This window comes from Bactrocera oleae, chromosome X (assembly GCF_042242935.1).
Source record: "Bactrocera oleae isolate idBacOlea1 chromosome X, idBacOlea1, whole genome shotgun sequence".
Taxonomy (NCBI): Eukaryota; Metazoa; Arthropoda; class Insecta; order Diptera; family Tephritidae; genus Bactrocera; species Bactrocera oleae.
This window is the reverse complement of record NC_091541.1, coordinates 26,701,316-26,725,221: the sequence shown is the minus strand read 5'-3', so window position 1 is coordinate 26,725,221 and position 23,906 is coordinate 26,701,316. Positions and strand designations below refer to the sequence as shown.

At 35.7% G+C, this 23,906-nt stretch overlaps 1 protein-coding gene across 1 annotated transcript in view; it reads left to right on the top strand.

Annotated features, from left to right (window-relative positions):
* The window catches only part of LOC106620102 (uncharacterized), a 51,969-nt gene extending 32,153 nt beyond the window's left edge, over window positions 1–19,816 (top strand). The window contains exons 6-8 of the mRNA XM_070112300.1: window positions 8,011–8,577; window positions 11,520–11,625; window positions 16,954–19,816. Of these exons, the coding sequence (XP_069968401.1) occupies window positions 8,011–8,577; window positions 11,520–11,625; window positions 16,954–18,647 (2,367 nt within the window). The 3' untranslated portion in view covers window positions 18,648–19,816. The remainder of the gene's footprint in view (window positions 1–8,010; window positions 8,578–11,519; window positions 11,626–16,953) is intronic.
* The last annotated feature ends 4,090 nt before the right edge of the window (window positions 19,817–23,906 follow it).

The following is a 23,906-nucleotide window of genomic DNA, read 5'->3' as shown; positions in this document are numbered from 1 at the left end:
CAATACAATCTTATACGGATACAGATCCAAATCCAACTGCAAAATTCCCCATGTTGTCATCGGAGAGGGAGTCAAGAGAACGACGTTGAACCGACCGATTCGGATTTGTCGCAATACTCGCCTGAACGGCAGCGATATTTCTTTCACTACGAGCTTTTCTTTGTGACATCGTTACAGTATTGTTTTTGGCCAAGAATTTGGGAACAAGCAAAGAAGTGTTATTGTGTTTTATTATTCCCGTTATTTTCTGAACACACCTCATATGTATAGTGATATCGTAAGGGTTATTGCTCAGTCCTATTCTTCCTTATACATACATAAATAGCAAGTTCTAGTAGTATAGAAGCAAAGTTAATATTTATTCATACAAACTTGCTCTATTGAAAGACTTCAAATTTCAAATAACTAATTTAATATAAAGAAAATATTTTATTGACGGAACAAAACAAAGTGAATGGGTGGTGTCACCGGGCTATTCATTGTTTAGCTTGAATGTGTTTGTATGGATAATAACAATATGAGGGTTCAGTTCGTTAATGAGCTTGCCAAGAGCAAGCTATGAATATCAAATAGCAGCTTATTTGTACATGCCACAATTTATCGGACAGTCCGTGTTAGGCGGTGTGGTTTTTATTCCACATGTGCAAGTTTGTGTGTTGGCACATGACTCTAGATGTAAAAATTAATAAAACATACATGTATCAACGAAGGAATATGTAAAGTTTTATTTATATGGGTTTGATCAAAATAGTTTTACATCGTGAATAAATTCGCGACTAACGTCCGCACTACTACAACAGAAATATTAGCTGACTTCGAAAACGTACTACTGCAAAGTATCGAAACAGTATGACTGCAGTATTTTTACATCGTTGGCGTCAGACAACATTGCAAGATGATACATTGTATAATTTGACGTTACAGAACACTTTTACTGCAAAGTTTACTTTCGCAATAAGCTGTTTTGTTTTTGCGAGCGTATAAAGATAAAACATGTCAAACTTAGTTGACCATATTTGTCCCGGCAAAATCCCGGACGGATTTTTTTACTCATCGATTATTTCCGTATTATAATTCACTGAAAATCACGACATATAATAGGTGAGAGAGCAACACAATTTTATTCAATTCATTCTTTATTATTTAATTTCTAAGCCCGGGACGGCCGGGACGCTTAACTCGGAATCCGGACTGTCCCAACCAAACGGTCAGCTAATGTTTAACTTAAAACTAAATAGTTTAATTATAATTAATTCCTTAGGTTTCATCGAAAATACAAGCTCAACATCATTAAAATATATAGGAAAAGATATTATATTCTCGCCTTCATAAGTGCATTATTTGCCATAATCTCTGAATTTAATGCAAAGTTAGTATAAATTAATAAAACTAATAACACGATGAAAATATGACTCCTCCATCGTTGCATAAAGACTGTTAAAAATCATCAACTTTATTTGTGATGCGCGATTTTCTCTGTCACTGCGCATCGACTGCCAGTTTAATGCGTTTCAAAACATGATGCAATGTCAAAAATATTTCGGATGCATTACTGAACATTATACTTTGTTCTTATATATTGCAATTGATGTTTGCGAAGTCAGCCATTGTAACAACCCATCCGTATGGAAAACTAACTTTGCCAAACAGATTTTTTGCAGAATAGATGTTTTTGTAAAAGGGGTCGGGCAGCAAGCAGATGTAATGGCGCTCAATGGTGCAAAACTTGAATTTTTTTATTATGTTAATATATTTGATATTCTATTTTATTATGTTGATAGTACAATACAATATTCAGCTGTATTTATTGCTTACTTTGTGGTAAAAAGTGAGCAATTCCAACAAAATCCAAGTATAAAATACAACTCTCTTTCGAAATTACGATTGGAACTATAGACATAGTATATCCCCAGTATCATGCGGTTGAAATCAAAAATGAGTCAGCTAGAATGGGATGCGCGTCAGAAAAAGTACAACTACTAGATATCGAAACACCACCTGAACTATTGAACGGCTTACTTATCGGTACGTATTTAGATTCATTCCCGTTTCTGAAATCATTTCTTATATATTCAATTTATGCTTCGAAACGACATCGTTTGGATTAATATTTCTGTTGATACTAATTTGACACACTGAATTATTGAAATTATTCAAATCACACATACACAAATTAAAAACATTGGCATCAATCCTGATGAAACACCTGCTGAAGAGCATTTGCTTAGATTAAACGCGCATGTTCTTGACGACGTTCCAGGACACGCCTCGAGAAAAATCGTTAGGTTAGGTAGTATGGTTGATTCTAATCGATGGATCTCACTTAGAACGTTGGTCTTTTGTGTTAACCAAAAACTCCTAAAAATAAATAACCAGATCCTCATACCATAGATCGACGAAATATTTTGAGCTTGCAACAAATTTGTTAAGGCGGTTAATATCAATCCCAGCCACGTCGCTAGGTTCGCCGAAGGTGTGTCTACCGATAGATTTCAATCTCAGTTTGGCAAAAGCTGGGCAGTAAAGAAGAAAGTGCGTACAAGATTTCACCTAGCCTTCCTCCATACAGTTTTGGCAAAGAGCGGCCGACAAAGTATTTAGATGCACCGCGTGTGAACAGTGCCCATTCAGAACACCTACAATTCCCTTTGCTAAGAGCAAGTAGTTTAGAGGACTTCCTACAGTTCACTATGGGCCAAAAGGATATCTCAATCGCACAAGGTTGTTGACCAGCGCGGGAGGTCCATAAGTCCAACACTAGAACGCAAGAGACCAACGGAGTACGAATCGCTTTCAATCGGATTAAATTGGGATAAGCATGCTCTTCCTAGCAAGCTCAGCGGCTTTGCAGTTTCCGGCAATTCCGCAGTGACCGGGCACATAAACAAATCTAATACAGAAGAAGCTTGACGCTGATGACCTCATCACTCCTTGACAATTCTGATAAAACACTTGCTGAAGTGCATTTGCATAGATAAAATGCGCATGTTGTTGACAAAGTTAGTGGAAGCATGGTAGCGACCGTATAGCTAAGCAAGAAATTTTGAATCGAAGAAGAAATAATAATATTGAGTTCATGGCTGACACCACCGTACATGCATTGCTCTCCAATACCCGCTAATTTTTTAAAAGGGTCAAGATGGATATTGCATAAAATCTGGTCCCGTAAGAGGTACTTAATTTAAATCAATATTTATAAATATATGGTTACAGAAGCCGAAACAAACAAAAAAGTTAGTTCGATAGATTTTTATGCGTATCACATCATGATTCGACACGGTCAAGGAAATGTCATTCTTCGATGTCGTGAGCTTTTCTTCCAAATCGTTGTTGACATGTATTTTCATTTCAAAACAAAATTTAATTCTCTAATGAGCTTCATTAAAAAATTACAAGTATTCGGTTTCACACATGGCTGGATGTATGATGGATAATGATGAATGGCAAAAGCTAGAATTACTTCATGCACGCATTTCGATGTGTTTAATCAACCAAATATGTCTTGAGACAATCGATAGTACAATTTCAGCGGGAATTCCAGATCCGTCTACTGACCAGCTACTGCCGTATATCCAATATATCGTCAAATAAATACCAATAATGGCGGACAATCATTTAAAATTATATATTTATATCTACTGAAGGTGTCACTTAACTTAATAACGTCAGAAGAATTCAGTTTCACACTCAACATGATGTACGAATTGAGCAATAGGCGTAGCACGCTCACTTTTAGGCGAAATATTATATTTCAGGAACTACTGCACTACTATCAACCAAATTTGGTGCATAATATTGTGCTGATATTCTTAAGTTATGTTGTTAAACCGGTCTACACCTATCTCATATACTCACACATAATCTCAATTTGAAATTACATTGGATTCTTTTACTATAGAGTATGTGAATCAAGTACAAATAAAGATATAAAAATAAAACTGTCCACCTCATGTCTAAAAATTGTCGCAATCGGAGCGTAAATTTTGAAGTTGCCAGATACCGAAAAGGTGGTCCTCAGTGCCTATGGTTAACTTTTTAGCAAAAGTATGGGTACCCGCGAGATGTATTATTTAAATTTTCTGATAACAATATGAAATTCTTTTCTACCCCCATATAAATATTTAATATAAAGATCCGATTGACTTTATACCGTATGCATGGGCCAATATGTAAGACGACTTGGAAAAATTAAGTGAACGTACTATAGTTTAATGCTAAAAATGTTTGAAATCGGCCTAAGAATTACGCAAGTTTTCATATACTACACATAGAGCTTTTCGTTATTTTAGTAAGCCGAATATGTATGTCAGTCATTGTTTGAGTTATTTTCATAAAATTGCCTTAAACCTTGAATGTTGGACAATATGAATGGTATTTCAATGAAATGAACGGAACGTGTTCTTAAACATAATGTGGTTTAGCACTGAATAAAAATCAACTCGTTTTAAACCTAATATCCCTAATATGATAATTTCCGATTTCATGGTTGACTCTTTCCTCGTATGCTTGATACGCTTGGCTAAAATCACACATACCTAACTTGAGTTAATTAGGTTGAATTTTACGTGAATATCGCAGACACGAACCAATAGATACGAATAAAACTAAGTGAGCCTAAGACCTATAATATAAGTTAAAATGATGTTATACATATGATATATTATTGTAATATATTCACGGTTTCATCGAATAAGGAAGGATGAATTCTGATGCACCATTTTAATACTCTAACAAAATGTTACTACATAGTATAACAGTTTGGTTCACCTAACGGTTGTTTGTAACACCTAAAACAAATCGAGATAGATATAGAGATATATATATACATATATCAATGATCAGGAGGACGAATCGAGTCAAGCGATAACTTGAGTAAAATCTTGATGAAACTCGGTACACGTGCTCCTTGGTTGGTTTGCAGATGGGCAGAATTGGACTATTGCCACGCCCACAAAATGTCATTAATTGAAAACTTATAAAGAGCCATAACTAAGCTCCAAATAAGGAAACAAAACTGTAATTTGGATCGTTGTGGTGAGGGGCATCTGTATGCTGAAAGTTTTCAAAATATGAGTATAGCCCTGCATCCTAATAGATTTAATGTACATATGTATATCACCAACCATATGAGCTATATCGACCAATCTTTCTAAAGTAATTCTTTTGATACCTCCTTAAGAATGGCGGAAATGGATGATAATCACATCCACTCCCCCTATAACAGTTATGTTGAAAACTGCTAAAAGTGCGATAACTCCCTAAATAAATACGTCAGAAGAATAAAATCTTACAGCTTAAATGGAACTTAACCATTTCAAGGGATGCGTTGTAAACATTGGACGAGGGGCGGGGCATTGCCCACCTTTAGGTGAAATTCCATAACTCAGGAACTACTCCACCAGTTTCAGCAGAACTCGGTGCGTAGTATTATTTTTGTATCCTTTTATCACAGTGTGAAATTGGGCTAGAACTACGCCTACTTCCCATATATCACAATTTTAAATTCAATATGATTTTTAACTATACAGTATATAAATTGAGAGTCAATGACGTTATCGAAAAAAAACTTTGCACACAAAGAGTATTTAAGGCATGCAGTTTCAGGTTCAAAAATTGTCGAAATCGGATAAATATACAAGTTCTCAGATACCGATCCGATCAGAAAATACAAATGAACCTCATGGTTGACTTTTTACCGGAAATATCGGTCAATCTGCGAGGTCTCCCGTAGCCTCCTTTATACTAAATAGGTAGAAAGATTTTCGACTTCCGGTTGAGCTTATACCGTATTACCGAATATATTAATGAAATTAAGTGGACTTCTAAAAAAGAATGTGGTTTAGTGTTACATGTAAGTCCAATTAGTCTTGACCTTCACCTAAACTTCATATCGATAATATAATGACTTCCGATTTGGTTTCTTCTTCCTCATATACCCAATATTTTAAATGTAGCCTATTTAGATGAGTTTATACCACATATATCTCATTTGAGTTAATTACGATGTTTTTAAAAAAAAATTTGCGGACACGAAGCAAAACGTAGTGATGAAACTAAGTGAGTTTGCTACTTATAATATAATTTAGTAAAATAATGCTTGTTGAAGGTATTTCTTCGGCTTTGTTCCTTACAAGTTACGAAAGAATAAATTGTTCGGTTACACCCGAACTAAGCCCTTCCTTACCTATTCAATATCAAGTTTTGCAGCACCTTTGAGCCTTACAAATTGCGAGTGTATAAAATGTTTGGTTACACGTAAACTTAGCACTTTCTTACTTGTTATACTCTCGCAACCTGTTGCTACAGAGTATAATAGTTTTGTTCACCTAACGGTTGTTTGTACGAGGGCTGCTATATAGCTGTCTGGCCTAGGCAACACTAAGTGTTGCCAGGTGCAATCTGACATTTCCATTGGAAAGTTTGACAATTTTTAGCATAACATCACTCAGAACGTTTTGTCATTTAATCGTGAATTGTTTTATTTACAGGGAATTAAAAAATTCATCTCGGCCAACAAATGGAAATAACTCGTGAACATTTTCGTGCGATCATTTTTCACAACTTTCGACGTGGATTATCACGACAAGAGTGAATCGATGAACTAAAATCTTTGTATGGCTATGAAGCACCATCTATATATACAGCGAATTTAATCGTGACCGACGCTCGCTCAAAGACGAATTCCGTGAAGGTCGTCCAAAAACAGCCGTTGTGCCAGAAAACATCGATGCCGTACGTGAACTGATAATGCAAGACCGTCATGTAACATACCTTCAGATAGAGGCATGCCTATGCATTTCTGCCACCAGCATACATTCGATATTGCATGAACACCTGGCCATAAAAAAGGTTTGTTCTTGTTGGATCCCGCACAATTTGACAATCGCTCAAAAAAAGGCTCGTGTGGATAGGTGTAAACAAATGCTGAAAAAATACGATCGCGATGCTTCAAAAGACGTTTATAAGATCGTCACAGGTGACGAATCATGGATCTATGCGTATGAGCCCGAAACAAAACAGCACAAAACAGCAATCGACCGAAAAAAAAAAACATTTTCGTTGATAAATATTCGTTATTTCATTAGGCCAGAAATATATATAGCAGCCCTCGTATCACCTAAAACTAATCGAGTTAGATATAGGGTTATGTATATATCAATGATCAGGATGAAGAGACGAGTTGAAAGCCGGGTGACTGTCTGTCCGTCCGTCCGTCCGTCCGTGCAAGCTCTAACTTGAGTAAAAATTGAGATATCTTTATGAAACTTGGTAGACATGTTTCTTGGTACCGTGAGACGGTTGGTATTGCAGATGGGCGTAATCGGACCACTGCCACGCCCACAAAACGCCATTATTAAAAAACAAATAAATTGCCATAACTAAGCTCCGCAATAAGATACAAGACTGTTATTTGGTACACAGCATCACCTTAGGGAGGGGCATCTGCAGTTGAAATTTTTTTTTAAAGTGGGCGTGGTCCCGCCACTAATAGGTTTAATGTGCATGTCTCCTAAACCGCTAATGCTATAATAACAAACTTCACTGGAAGTAAATTTTTTTTAGAACCTCTACCTACAGTGTTATAATAGTTGAAATCGGGTGGCAACTCCGCCCACACCCCATATAACGGTACTGTTAAAAACTACTAAAAGCGTGATAAATCAAGGACTAAACACGGCAGAGACATTAAATTTTATCTCTAGGACTGTGTGAGATGATTTTATGGGAACCGCGTTCAAAATTAGACAGTAGGCATGGCACAGCCCACTTTTAGGTGAAAACCCATATCTTGAGATCTGCTTAACCAATTTCAATCAAATTCGGTACATAACATTATTCTTATCGGTATATATATTATTGTTTGTATAAATTCTATTACTTTCATTTCACTCGCCAGAAATCCTTTAATCTCCCAATGTATGATTTTTGGGGTTGTAACAGTTCGGTTTATCTCCGGGGTTTCAGAGACTTTTAAATTATTTAATTAAAATTATTTTCTCTATTTCATAGACACATCAATCACCACAAGCTATTTTCACAAGTTTCAAGCTGGAGAAAAATGCAGCGCCCAATGATTCTCTCACTTCAATAAATGACAAACAAATATTTGATTACGATGGTGCTTTTCGTAACGCCGTAAAAATGCTGGCAATACCTGCAAAAGTTAGACCGCGTTTTGCGGTTGATCCACAATTACCTATGGATTCCACCACCGATAGCACTGTAAAATTGGAAAAGCAAGAAGAAAAAAATTTTCCCCGCATAATCGCGGAGAATGACGATGATTTCCTCCATTTAAATCTTGACGATGAAGTGGACTTGAAAAGTGCAGATCATAAAACAGTGTGCGAGTTCATGCAAAAGCTGGAGGCTAAAATGGCTCCGGTAGCACAAAGGCATACTGAAGAGACAACAACAATGGAGACATCGTTGAGGTTTATGAAACGAGAGATCGAAGCTTTAAATGAAGAGCATGATAAACCCAGTCATTATCGGAATAATGTAATATTGAACACTCGAGATTTGGAATATAGAGATGAATATATTCACATAATTCCCACCAGTTCTCAACAAACGGTAACTGTTTAATATATGCTACATAAGCTTCATACAACTGTATCCGATAAGAAATAAGAAGAATTTATTTTTTGGCATCAACTAAGGATGTTCAAGAAAAATCGCTTAATCGCGCGGTCAATGCGCTTAACCAAAATGTCTTAATGAATCAAATTCGGTTCGAAACCAACAAAATGTTCGCTAAGAAGCTTTCACTGATGCAGTACCAATTTAATGATTTAATATTGTGTTACAATAGTAAGAATTTTCATCTTACTAATACGCCTTAATATATTTTTGGGATTGAAAATAACTAACCTTTCTAGTTTCAATAGCAAAAAAAAATTGCTAATTGCTTCTGTTTAACTTCTTTTAGTCATTTATGGTTATATACACTATTCAAAGAGAATAAATGAAATAAAATGAATAAATCAAGTAAGGAAGGGCTAAGTTCGGATGTAACCGAACATTTTATACTCTCGCAAAGTCAAATGGTATACTCGTTTGAGATTTCTTTGTGGATTGACTGATATTTTCGGTAGAAGGTCAACTATAGGCACTGGGGTCCATATATTTAGTACTTAGGGGTTTGAACAGTTTTGGTTCGATTTAGACATTTTTTGGCCGCAAGGTGGCATACTTTAAAGGTGTTATTCACGCAAAGTTTTACGCCGATATAATCACTGTTGCTTGATTTGCATAGTGGAAAGTGAAAGAATCAAGTGGTATTTAAAATGGTGTCATATGGAAAATAGGCGTGGTTGTAATCCGATTTTCGCACTATGACATAGAAACATGAAAATAACGTTACACACCGAATTTGGTTGAAATCGGTTAAGCAGATCTCAAGATATGGGTTTTCACCTAAAAGTGGGCTGTGCCACGCCCACTAATAAGTTTAATGTGCATATCTCCTAAGCCGCTAAAGCTATAATAACCAAATCATCAAATCAAATTGTTTTAGCACCTCTATTGACGGTGTGAAAATGGGTGAAATGGGGTGACAAACCCGCCCACTCCCCATATAACGGTACTGTTAAAAACTACTAAAAGCGCGATAAATCAAGCACTAAACACGCCAGAGACATTAAATTTTATCTCTGAGATGGTATAAGATGACTTTATAGGAACCGCGTTCAAAATTAGACAGTGGGCGTGGTACCGCTCACTTTTAGGAGAAAACCCATATCTTGGGATCTGCTTAACCGATTTCAGCCAAATTCGTCGCATAACGTTCTTTTCATATTTTTATGTTATAGTGCGGAAATGGACGAAATCGGACTACAACCACGCCTATTTCCCATATAACACCATTTTCAATTCCATCTTATTTTCTCACTTTCCACTATGCGTATCAAGCAACAATGATTATATCGGTGTAAACTTTTCGTGAATAATACGTTTAAAGTATGCCACCTTGTGACCAAAAATTGTCTAAATCGAACCAAAACTGTTCAAGCCCCTAAGTACTAAATATGTGGACCCCAGTGCTTATAGTTGACCTTCTACCGAAAAAATCAGTCAATCCACAAAGAAATCTCAAACGAGTATACCATTTGACTTTGCGAGAGTATAAAATGTTCGGTTACATCCAAACTTAGCCCTTCCTTACTTGTTTTTACTTTATTATATACTCAAACTATTGGTCAAGTAAAAAGTTCGTTCGTTTTTTTTTTTTTATTGATTTTTCAAAAGATAATAACTTTGTGTACATTTGTCCGTATTAAGTTAAATATGCGACGTTTTGTTTGCAAACTTGTTGCCAATGAGATGCCACCTTCATTATACCCCTCTCGTAGAAGGCTGCGTCCCTATTGGCAAAAAATTTGGAGAGCCAATTTTCACAGGCCTCTCTTGAGGCCAACCTCTCACCGAGCTCCCGAAGCTTCTGGCGTGTCACCAAAGACGTGTGTGGCCTGGCGTTGTCATGATGGAACACAATTCGGCCTCTGTTGATCAAAGATGGCCTCTTCTGGATGAGTGCTGCCTTCAAGCGGTCCAGTTGTTGGCAGTAGAGGGCCGAATTGAGCGTTTGGTCATAGGGGAGCAGCTCGTAGTAGATGATTCCTTGCCAATCCCACTAAACACACAGCAAAACCCTCCTGGCCGTCAATCCGGTCTGAGCCGCTTCCCCGTTTGCGCTCGATGTTGTCGTAAGTTACCCATTTTTTATCGCCTGTCACAATCCGATTCAGAAACGGGTCGATTTTGTTGCTATTCAGCAGCGGTTCGCAGATGAAAATTCGGTCTATCAAGTTTTTTTTGCGTTAGTTCTTGTGGCACCCAAACATCGAGCTTCTTTTTAAATCCAAAGTTATGCAAATGGTTCCAAACGGTTTTCTGGTTTATCTTAGTTCCTCAGCAATTAAATAAGTGCTCACGTCTGTTTCCACTATTTCCATGATTTTATCGCAATTTTCGACGACAGGCCTCGCGACGCGTGGTGCATCTTTGACATCGGAATTATCGGAACGGAACCTAGTAAACCACTTTTGTGCTACACGTTCGTTTACAGTATCGGGCCCATAAACTAAATTAATTTTTTCAGCCGCTTTGGCTGCTTTTTCGCCTTGATCGAAGAAAAATTGTAAAATATAGCGAATTTTCTTTTTGCTGGTGTCCATCTTTGACGAGCGCTCACAACATACTGAGTCAATCAATCGAAAAACTGTCAAAGACAAGCTTTTAGCGTTTTAGCGTAAACACGTTTTTAGCGCCGTATAGTATTACATGATGCGACACGTAACACTAGTACTATGGAAAATAACGCCATATCTTAGATAAAAACCGAACGAACTTTTTACTTTGCCAATAAATGGGTCCAAGAGCGTGAAATGACATATAATTGGTTTGCATAAATTGGTGAAGGATATTGTCTGAAAATTACATTGTTTTATAAGCTTGTTCAATAAGTATGATTTGTCTATTTCACAAATATTTGTTTTCTGTTTTCCTAATATAAGTCTGTACAACATTTGAAAGATAATGAGTCAGTTAGCTTACCAAGCAGTAGAGATAACCTGCTGGATTATGAAGGCACAAAAGCACATACTTTCAAAAAAGTTCCAGGTAAATATATATTAAAACTCATCATCAATTCCATATTTATAAATGTATATATGAAAATATCTCTGTTCCGCTTTCGGACTGTTCTGGTAGTCAAAGTGAAAATATAAGATTTAATTTTTATATTATATGTATCAATGTCATTTGATGTCTAACTTTAAGTGCGTATAAGTTCTAAAGTATTGTTTTAATGGAAAAAATCATTAAGATCTTTTCTGTAGAGCGCTATATTTTATATCGGGTTTTCCAATAGGGATGATATGATTTCTAAGTGTCGTTTCGACCATTTTTAATGTCATGATCTGTAATTTTTATACTCTCGCCTCTCGTCTGTCCATCTGTCCGTCTGTGCAAGCTGTAACTTGACTAAAAATTGGATATCTTTATGAAACTTGGTACACATGTTTTTCGGTCTGGTGGAATCATCGGTCCGTACTTCTTTCGAAATGAAGCATGTGATACCGTTACTGTCTATGGAGACGGTATAGATCGATGATAACCAACTTTTTTAATAATAATATTAACCCAACGATTACCCTCCTCCCGCCCAACCGACGCGAGGGTCGCAATCCGCATACGTGCGGAATTAGCCGAGTCAGAAAAGGCAAGAGAGTTTTTTAAGTGTTGAGATCTAAAACTGCTCAGCTAAAGAAACAAAACTTTCAGCAGCTAAGATTTATAGTTACAATATAATAAACTGTTACATTTTCATTCAATAAGAGAAAACAATAAAGTCTTTTTAATTTTGAAAAGTGAGTCAGATAAGTCAAATGTGCTGAAATGAGAATTAAAACCATGACATATACGGCGGAATGGCTCGTTTAGTTCAAAATTTGATCTACAGGATTTTAACAGTAAAGGTCTAAACTGCCTCGAAAAGCGAATCGGGATATTAAATTTAATTTTAGACAGGAGAAAAGAACTGCAAACTGTTCCATTAAAAATTTTAACTAAGAATATTATGCCAAGCATTTCCCTACGACTAAAAAGTGTAGGTTTCTTTAAACGACTGTAGGTAGTTTTAAACGACTAGTGTATGGAGGTAGACTTATCCTAGAATCCCATCGGAAATGCGCTAAGGCGAAAAGTAAAAATTGTTTTTGAACAGACTCTAACTTGTCAGAATGGATTTGGCAGTTAGGGTTCTATACAACAGTTCCATACAACAGAGCCATATTCTAACCAAAGTTGTATACAGTGTTTTAGTAATATCCGGATCTCTAAATTCTTTAGACCAACGTTTAACAAAATTGAGGACAGCTTTTGCTATCAAGACCATGGTGTCGATATGAAGACAAAAATTAAGCTTAGGGTCCATATTAACTCCCAAATCAACATAGTTAAAAACTTGCTCCAGAATATGGTGTTTTATTACATAAGTAGAGGGATGCACAGATCTACGGGAAAAGCACATCGTCTTACATTTATTCAGATTCAGTGGCAAATCATTTCTATCACACCATGCAATCATATTGTTTAAATCTGTTTGCAACAGACACCTTTCCTCAGTTGAAGTGCAAAAGCTTTACGTCGTCAGCGTATAATAAAATTTTTGAGAATTCAATTACTGAAGAGATATCGTTAATAAACAACAAGAACAGAATCGGGCCAAGATGTATCCTCAAATATCACTCGTTGTGTTCTATTATAAAGATAGGAAGCTACCCATTGAAGAAATCTTGGCTGAAAGCCCAGCAGATCAAGTTTATGTATGAGAATCGAGAGGTTTATTTTATCGAAAGCTTTGCTAAAGTCTGTGTATATAACATCCGTATGCTTATGTTACTAAAACCGAATGATACATGGTTTACAAATTCAAGCAAGTTCGTTAGAGTCGATTTCCCTTTACGAAATCCATGCTGAGATAAGGAAGTTAACGGAGAAATCGAAAAGGTTATATGGTCAGTGATGATAGCTTCAAAAAGTTTAGGTATAACTGATAGTTTTGCGATACCTCTATAGTTTTCAATGTTGGATCTAAGTCCACTTTTATGCAAAGGAATTATAAATGACTGTTTCAATATTGGAAATATACCGTGTTTAAGAGAGGAATTAAATATCCTTGTCAAAAGCAAGTAAATATATTTGGCACTATTTTTTAGGAAGCATGAGGGTATCATGTCTGGGCCGTAACTAAAAGATGGTTTTAACTTATTTAATTTAGGTAGGACGTCTTCTTCAGAAATAATTGATGCGTTAATTAAAGTATTCGAACACAGCACGTGCTGACGGAAATTTGGAAATCCTGCGTTTGGAGTTGACGAAATCATAAAACGATTTTTTATTACTTACAACATTCTTTTTTACTTTATTTAAGTAATTATTATAACATTTTTTTTTAGATCAAAATATAGTCGACACAATACAGAATATTTAGAATAGTCGACAAGTGAACCGGTTTTTTTAGAATGTTTAAAGGCTCGAGTTTTTCTGTTTTTCAATTTATGTAACTCTTTCGAAGACCACGGACTTCTACTTCTACTTTTACTTCTATTAACAATTACTATTGGAACATACTTTTCAAATAATTTCGTCAATTCAATTCAATATCACCATTTCAATTAGGCCATGATATTGTAGAAAGTTCTGTATTTTACTTTTTAAAATTAGCTTTTGCAAAGGTGAACCGGGGACGGAAGCACGATTTTGAAGTCTACGGTAAATTGAAATCTCCTAATACGATTATTGAATCTGCATTATTTGCCATCGAAGTAGCACTATCTATTAAAGAAGCATGCTGGCATGTATACATATAAGTCCGAATTGGGTGGTATATAAGACAGGGTTAAATAATTAAAGCAACAATTAACATAGACTCTAATACATTTAAATTCAAATGAGTCGGTTCCTGGAACAAGAACATCTTCAGATGGGATAGCGGCAAATAGAACAACCCACCGATTCTGTTCAGTCGATCACATCTAAATATTTAAAATTCGCTGCTTAAAATCTCATTATCAAAAATATGAGGTTTTAACCATGTTTCTGTAAATCCAATTATATGGAAATTAAAATTGGAACTGTTTAAATTCAATTCGGTTAATTTTGTATTAAGACCTCTAACATTTTGATAATAAATGCTTAACGAATTTTTACCAATCAGTTTTTTATATCGGTGGTTGCTTTTGGTAATTTAGCAATGTTTTCCTCAGTTTGACTTCTAAGTTTAGGCTTAAATTCACGTACAAAAGCCCCAGGTGGAGAGAATGAACTATCTAAGATCTTTTTGAATGTTTAAAGAGATACGTATATTTTAAACGATGATATAATTCTATCATAATTGAAGTTAATTTTACGGATGTTGATATCATAAATTTTTAAACGTGACGAAATGTAAGACTTAATGTCCTCCACGAAGGTATCTTTGGCAAGTCTAGAAATAAATATAGACTTTTTAGGTGGAATAACTACCAAATTTTTAAAAGATGTTACTAAGTTATTAGGGGGAGCCTCTGGAATTGTGAGACACTTATTACTATTAGATAGAGCTTTTGGGGAATTGAGCTCTTCGGAAGTTTACGGCTTATCAATGGGTCATTTCTGTACAGAATAACTAGGAAGGACGTTTACGCTTACGAGCAGGTTTGGAGGATTCATGAGAATCAGATTTTAACAATTTTTCGTAGTGCCTAAATTTTTCAGTGAGAGTTACAAGATCTCGACCGATTTCGTTAAAGCCATTGCGTGTCTCGCTATAAACCAGCATGAAACATAGCGATCTGACTCGCCTTTAATGTTACAATTGGGGAAGTTACAAGACATAATAAACAACAAGAATGAAGATTAAATAAAAGAGTATGTAAAACAAAATTAAATGGATGTAGAATAAATTAGTGTGTTAATAAAATATTAATAATAATAAATTCAATTAAGAACAAACGCAAAAATAGCAGCAATTTTTTTTTTTTTTTTATCAAAGTTCAAAACCAAGACAGTTTGAAAAAGCAATATAGCGAGCAGTTTTAGATGCACTGGAACAAATAAAAAGCTACACGCAACACAGCTGTGAATAAAGAAGTAAATGAGAAAAATAAAGAGAAAAAATAGAATAAAATAAAACAAAATGAAACAAAAAGCTGGCTCGGCACCAAAAATTCGAAAATTTAAACTTTTTAATAATGCACAAAACTTAAGAACATTTAATACTTAGCTTGCAACTCAGAGTTAAATCACTAAGTATTGAATTAAATCTCTAAAAATCAATTAAAGTTTAAGAATTTTGCAAAATTAAACACAATTGTTCACAGCAAAAAAATTACAGCTTAAAGTGTTGCCACCTTTTTTGATTGCCGCAATTGTAACAAGTTGATCTTGACAACATCTGGTTCCAACAAGACGAGGCTACGTGCCACACAGCACCGAATTATTGCGAGAAAATTTTGAAGAATCGATAATTTCAAGAAGTTATGACATTGAATGGTCTCCAAGAAGTTGTGATTTAACATCATTAGACTACATCTTGTGGGGTTATTTGAAGTCATCGGTCTTTAGAAATAAACCAGGCAACAGAAGTCAATATTAAACGTGCTATTCATGACATACGACTTGATTTAGTAAAAAAAGTAGTCGGTGGGTTCATCGAAATCGTTCCTGCAAAAGAAGTCGTGGAGGCCATTTGAATCATGTTATATTCAGAACTTAATTGCATCGATTGTACTCCACATTAAGTAAAAAAAATTTGAATTTTCTTAACAGTTAGTGTTTTTTTTAATCATATATCATATCACTCTTAATGGAAAATACTTTATTAGAGTATAATTTTTTCAAAGTGGTAGGGTGCTTTGGAGATAAAAAATTTAATGCAAAAGATCAAAAAATCCAATGTTATATACTCGTACATGGGAAAAGAAACATAATTTAGGTACGGTTTAAATTAAAAATAAAGAGCTTATTTATGTTGAATAGAAACATGGGAAAAAACGCACATCCTGATGCAAATATTAGATACAAAATCCAAAAATTAATTAGTTCTTAATTATCTTGCTCAATCATGATTCTGTAACTTTCAAGTACATTTAAAAAAAGTAAGAGCCATTTTAATCGTATGGTAAAAATAAAGCATTAAAATCGCGTGGTCCGTTTTACTACTCTAATGGAAGTTACGATATCTGGATTCAATTATAGTGCACCGTGACAATGTTACGCCGTGGTCATACGTTACGATCAGAAAGACATTCATTTGTCGGGGAATTTCCATCAGGCTTTGGGGGTACTTATTTCAAAACGCTTTATCAAAAACTAGTTATACTTACACATCCAAATACATAGTGATGTAGATCTTTAATTTTTATAATTTAATAAAAGTTGTAATATTAATATTATATTATCCAGTTGTTCGCACTGTAGACACCATTTTTTCAAGGTGCAACGAAATGTCTAGTTATCCGAGCAACAGCAAGTTATATCGTAAAAACTGCTTTGACGAAGCTACAACAAAACCAGGCATTTGGAGAACGCAAAGCGCAAGTTGTAAACGCAAATGCTTACAAGATGACAATAAAAGCATGCCGTACGAGTCCATAGCGGAATCCATAGAAGGTAATGAATTTAGTGTGCCTCAAGATTTAAGTGTGCGCATTAAAAAAAACAGCCTTACATCAAATATCTGCGGCCAAAAAAAGGAAAATGTTGTAGCCTATGATTTAAGTATATCAACGAAGGTTGATGACGAAACAGCAGTAGAAGAAAAATCAATAACACCAGAAGAAGCAGCAAATATAAACGGTTTTGACGTTGAGCTCGGTTGGCAGAATAAAGAAGCAATTGATTTGCAACTAAAACACCTGCTTTATCTTTACCAGATACCGAATCAGCTGAGTTTTGAAACGTATACACAGCTACAAGATCAACATTCATCCGCCATTGGCAGTACTTTTGTTACACAAGCTGACAATAACATATTCCCTTATTTGTCCTTTTTGTTGGCTGCGTCAACCAAATGCCAACCACGGCTATCATCATCAATCCAACCGCCAACTACCGTATCTGGTAATGTTGCCCAACAGCATAAAGTTTCCTTAGACTTCAACCCCGTATCACTTTCTGAACCAGAAATGCCTACATCAACGATGACTGACAGATCAACTCCTGTTACAGCGGCTGCTATTGCAGCATTGACTACCGCAATTGTCGCCCAACAGAATTTGCTCAATATAGTGGAACTTGAAAAGGCTGCAACTCAGCAACGAAACCTCAACAACTGTAAAAAGACAACTACATCTTCCACAAATGTAGTGTCCACTACGAGCGCCAGAGACGAAATTTTGTCATTCCCTACATCGTTACGAATAAATGATAATATTAAGAAGCCCACCGGCTATCAAAAGTTTCTCTTTAAAGAGGATTGCGGTTTTGAGAACTGTGGTTACCGTCAGCGCCAGTCTCACTTTCATTGCGATCGTGTCGATTGCCACTATAGCTTCTGCGACAAGACCCGATTCGTGCAGCACATGGCTCGACACGAGCGCTTGGACACACTAATGGGCAAAGACTTACAACAATATCGCCATAATCTGCGGTGTGATTTTAGCACCTGTGCTTACCAACTGAATAAAGGGTCTGTCAAAACCAACTTTGGCATAAACAAAAAGTCGCATTTTCATTGTTTGAAATGCCCATTTACTTGTACTGACACTAATAAAGTAGGGGCGCATCGTCGACTCCATAATAAAATTGATTATATACGATCATCAGGTTTCTGTGAAGTTCGAAACACCCAGAACTGTGCCCAGCGTTGTGCAGCATTTAGTGTAGGGAGGCCTGATACTAATTACACAAGAACTGGTGACGAGGTGTATGAACGTTTGAAGGATACATTCTCGGCAGCAACAAGTAGCTGTATATACAACAAGAAGTTTACCCATTTTCATTGTCTACTGTGCGGTTGTGGCGTGGTGTCGCGCTCCCAAATGTCAGCGCATCGGCAGAAATCGTGTAACACTGTACTTACACACGCGATTTCGGCAACAGCCACTGCCCCTGTGACGTCGATAATAACAACAACATCGGTAAAAACAGAAACTTGATCAGCTGCGGTAGTCACCACTATCACAACATCAACAACTGCAGCGCCACCCAGATGATGGTTTTACACTCACCGAATCCATCAAAAAATTTATAATATTAGGTCAAGTAAAATATTCGTTCGGTTTTCATCTAAGATATCATGTCATACTATACGGCGCTGAAAACGTGTTTATTCGCGATAAAAGTTTGTCTTTGACAGTTTTTCGATTGATTGGCTCAGTACGTTGTGAGCGCTCGTCTAAGATGGACACCAGCAAAGAGAAAATTCGCTATATTTTACAATTTTTCTTCGATCAAGGCGAAAAAGCAGCCAAGGCGGCTGAAAAAATTAATTTAGTTTATGGGCTCGATACTGTAAACGAACGTGTAGCACAAAAATGGTTTGCTAGGTTACGGCTGCTCGATGTTTGGGTGCCACACGAACTAACGCAAAAAAACATGATGGACCGAATTTCCATCTGCGAATCGCTGCTGAATCGCAACAAAATCGACGCGTTTCTGAAGCGGATTGTGACTGGCGATGAAAAATGGTCACTTACGACAACATCGAGCTCAAACGGTCGTGGTCAAAGTTTGGGGAAGCTGCCCAGACGGTGGCCAAGACCGGATTGACGGCCAGGAAGGTTTTGCTGTGTATTTGGTGGGATTGGCAAGGAATCATCTACTACGAGCTGCTCCCCTACGGCTAAACGCTCAATTCGGCCCTCTACTTCCAACAGAGGCCGAATTGTGTTCCACACACGTCTTTGGTGACGCGCCAGAAGTTACGGGAGCTCAGATGGGAGGTATAGTCCGGACCTGGCACCAAGTGATTACCATCTTTTCCTGTCCATGGCGAAAGCGCTTAATGGTGAGAAGTTGACCTCAAGAGAGGCCTGTGAAAATTGGCTCTCCGAGTTTTTTGCCAATAGGGACGCAACTTTCTACGTGAATGAGTACAATGAAGTTGGCATCTCGTTGGAAACAAGTTTACAAACAAAACGCCGCATATTTGACTTAAATCGGACAAATGTACACAAAGTTATCATCTTTTGAAAATTCAATAAAAAACCGAACGATCCTTTTACTTGACCTAATTTTACCATAGTTGCCAACTTAGTGCTTTTTAAAATTAAAACTTAATATTGAAACTTTTGATAAAAAATAAATCATATTTATCAAAAACGTATTAACCCAAATGAAAGGCTACTGCCTCTGGCGAAAGAACTTTTTACAGATTCTGAAATCTTTTTGTGTTTTATTAATGTTACATGTGTATATTCAAGTTTGTAACAAATTAGTAAAAAGTAAGGAAGGTAGAAAATTCTTTTTTTTAACAGTAAAATTGATCATTTTTAACACCAATTGATAATTTTGAACATTTTAAATTTGATTAAATTCAGTATCTATTCGGTGCACAATATTCTTGGTTAATCTTCTCGTATCTCTAGCTAGCGCAAATAGATTCGATGGTTTTGCTACACGTGAGATTTCAACATATGTATTGTATATGTAGTTGCCCATGGGAAAAACATGGATATTCCAAATGCAAACAGCAAACGGACATTGTTTTGTCTTGAGACTTGCAATTGTATTTATAGACATGGTGATAGCTAAACAAATGGGAAACTGTATCATTTAGAATCATAGATTAAGATGGTATCATTGGCAACAGGGCCATTGCCACTTTAAAGATTTCACTCAAAAAGGTTGCTTTAAGAATATTTCCGGTGATCTTGGTGATGACCGAAAAGGAACCGTTGATTTATTGAGTATTTTTAACCGAGGACTATGTGGTGGCATTCCGGGTATACATATCTATAGAATTTAGAAATTCAATTGGAAAATGTACACGTTAATTTTCAGCAACAACAGTATCGAATGATTTAAATTTGGCCAATATGACAGGATCAGGAGTTTAGGCAGACAAGAAATGTGATACGTAATGTATATGTTTATGTTATATGCCTACTGGGGAACCAAGTATGTAAAAGTATATCGTGATTCCAAGATACCCAAAACTTGTTCCAATCTGAGAGAGAACAATTATGGTATATTACCTTGACACATGAAACTGTTCTGTACAATATGCGTTGCAGTAAACGAAGCAACTGATATATTTTTGGATGTTAGCTAAGAAGTGCTTAGAGTAATTTTCTATCCCAAAAACTAATGAGTGTAATGGATCAGGTGGTGGGACCAATAGTGTCAATTTACTTTACCACCAGCACAACATAATCCTGCAAATTCACGGCTGTATTTTAAAGCATTACAATGTTGAGAAATGATTGACATTTCCCCAATTGTTACAGATTTGTCAGAACTATAATCCACTTCCGGATCGTAAGAGAATGTTCCTCGTTTTAGCTTTAGTGGAGCATTGCGTCTGTGGAATATACCAATTTCATTTTTCGTTGCTCGCTGCTATTGTGATCGATTTGCCCGAACTTGTTCCATTCTACGTCTATCTACTTCATTGTAGTTTACTCTTGAACACAATTCTGCCTTACCAATACGACTGTAATCATTATCAGTCTCTGGCTGGTCATCAGTGCGGTTAGCGCGTAAGGTAGCTCGTCGCACATTTGATTGCTAGGTCATTTTCTCCTCCGCATTGTAAACAGTATCAGATAATAATGTTTTCGTGCACTAATAATGGTAACTAAAATTCTGTTTTCGTTTTTGGCGTTAGCTTCAGGACACTTCGCATATATTCAGTGTATGTATGTCTAACCGTTAACAATAACTTTGACATTTCATATACCGATTCAGATCGTTTAAAGTTAAACGCAATAACCAAGTGTCATTATTTGACATGTTTTAAATCTTAATATGCTCTAATCCGATCATTATGGATATATGTTGTAGATTCCAAAATCTTATTAAATCAAAATGTTTCCATATTTGGACTTGGTCCATGCTGGACTTCCACGATTATTTTAAGACTAAAATTAGCCAAATCGGTTCAGCCGTTATCTAGTAGTTTTAGTGAGATTAACGAACAGCAATTTATTTTTATATACACTGCCAAGGACCTTTATAGGGACAAGTTTTTTTGATAATTTTTAAATTTTTGCGATAGAAAAACAAATGAAATCATTTTAAATTTACTTTTTTATTAATTATTTATGTAAAAAAAATATAATAAAATATTTCTTCTATTCTTTTTATACGAGATTTTCGAAAAATTGGTCCAAAAACTGAAACTCATGTTTTTGCTTCAAGAATTTAAAATAAATTAAGAGAGCTAACAAAAAAAAATTGTTTATAAAAATATACATAAGCGTATTTATTAATAATGCGTGCCACCTCATTTGTTGGATATTACTTCATAAAATCTGTTAGGTAAAGAATCAGATACAAGTAGTGACGTATGTAATTCAAACTTATTTCGTTCCAGGCGCTTTTAATAGTATCCATTCTTGATTGTGTATGTGAAAATTGTCTCCAGAAACATACACACGTCGTGTGAGCCATCCCCACACATTATCTATTATATTAAGGTCAGGGAAATAAGGGGGCCAAGCCATTATATCCACATTTTGTTGCTGAATACACGACTTTACAAGTTTTGCGGTATGAATCGGAGCATTGTGATGTCGAAAAGTCCATGAGAATGACCCGAAAGAGGGTTGAAGAATTGAAACGCATTTTCCAATAAGCCTCTGTAACGATTTGGATTCATTTTTCATGTCACAAATTGAAGATCGAATGTTCCATAATATGAGATTGCACCCCATACCATTATACCCCTTCGCGACTGTAATGACGAGCCAAATCATGTTCCTCCTTCCTAATGTCATTAATATATAACACAACTCGATGCCTGTCACTACTCCACGTCATGTGATTCCGAGCGAAAAGTTGTCGAGCATCTTTGCGCTGTTTATTAAGTGTATTGGGAGTTTTTGCTTCAATTTTAATATTTTTAGGTGTTCTGCTTTGCGTATAACTCGCCTTTTTGTATCAATACTTGCAGTTATACCCAACTCTGAACGAATTTTTTCAGAAGAACATTGCGAGTTTGAAGCTGCTCGAATAATCCTCCAGTGTTTAACGAGCGTAACCGTTTTTTTTTAGTGCGTCCTTTCATATTCTTACCATAATTATTGACATTCTGAAGAAAATTGCCTACAACCGTTTTGCTTCTATAAATTTAAGTAAGGTAAGCGCTAGTGATGAGCGAAGTAGCGTTTTTTAAATCATAGTGATTTTTTATAGCTATTGCGATTGCTACTTTTCTTAATTACATTGATATGTTAAGTAGTTCTAACAAATGACAGCCTGCTATAAAGCCGAAATAAAAAATATAATCTCAATTAAAAGGAATTAATTATAATGTAATCAACAAAATTCAATTAGTTTGGATTTTTATTTAATTAATACTGATATATGTGCCAATATTAATAAAAATAATCTCATGAAAATAAGTTTACAAATTTATAGACCGTTCAGATCGTAAATGGAATAATATTTATTTGTCAAGAAAAGAAACAGTTTTTTGGCTTTTAATAATGAAAATAACAATAATATAATTTTGATACCACTTACAATATGAATATCCATTGATCCAGTGCGATATTTTCGACTGCTTATTTCTTTTATGGGGTACTCAAAAGTTTTTAGCACAGTAACTAAATCCTTTAGCTGCAACCATTCGTCAGGATTTATTAGAGATAATTCCTTATCTATGAGCGCGGCAGTACTTTTAACGGCATCTACCGCTTTAATCAGCTTCCAGCGAGTATCAACACTTTGAATTAGTTTTAAAGGCTCGGTACCAGCATTGCGATGAAAACTCATAAATTTTTCATTTGTAGAAGTCATGACCACTTCTACTTGCTTTAACAATTAAATTTAACGTATGCTCAAAAGCCGAAGTGGCGTAGTTTGAGCACATTTGCAAGGCACTCTTTATATTGTTTGCGTTATCAGATGCTGTCAATATTATTTTATTAAATTGAGATTCTTTGTATTTGTTCGGCTTAATTTTTGGCAGTATGTTCCTCACTCATTGGAAAGCAATCCAATAATATATTACTAAATTCAAAATTTTAACTAACAAAATGTAGTGTAATTGCTATGTAACTTGTATTGCGAGATGTTCAACAATCCGTTGTAAAGCAGAATTTAACACCGAATGCCGAAGTTATTGTTCTTGATACAACATGTCGACTGGGCAGATCATATGCAGGATTTAGCGCTTTATCAAATTGAATAAATCCGCTGTCCTCGACAATGCCAAAAAATATAATATGTATTTAATGAAGAGCATTTGC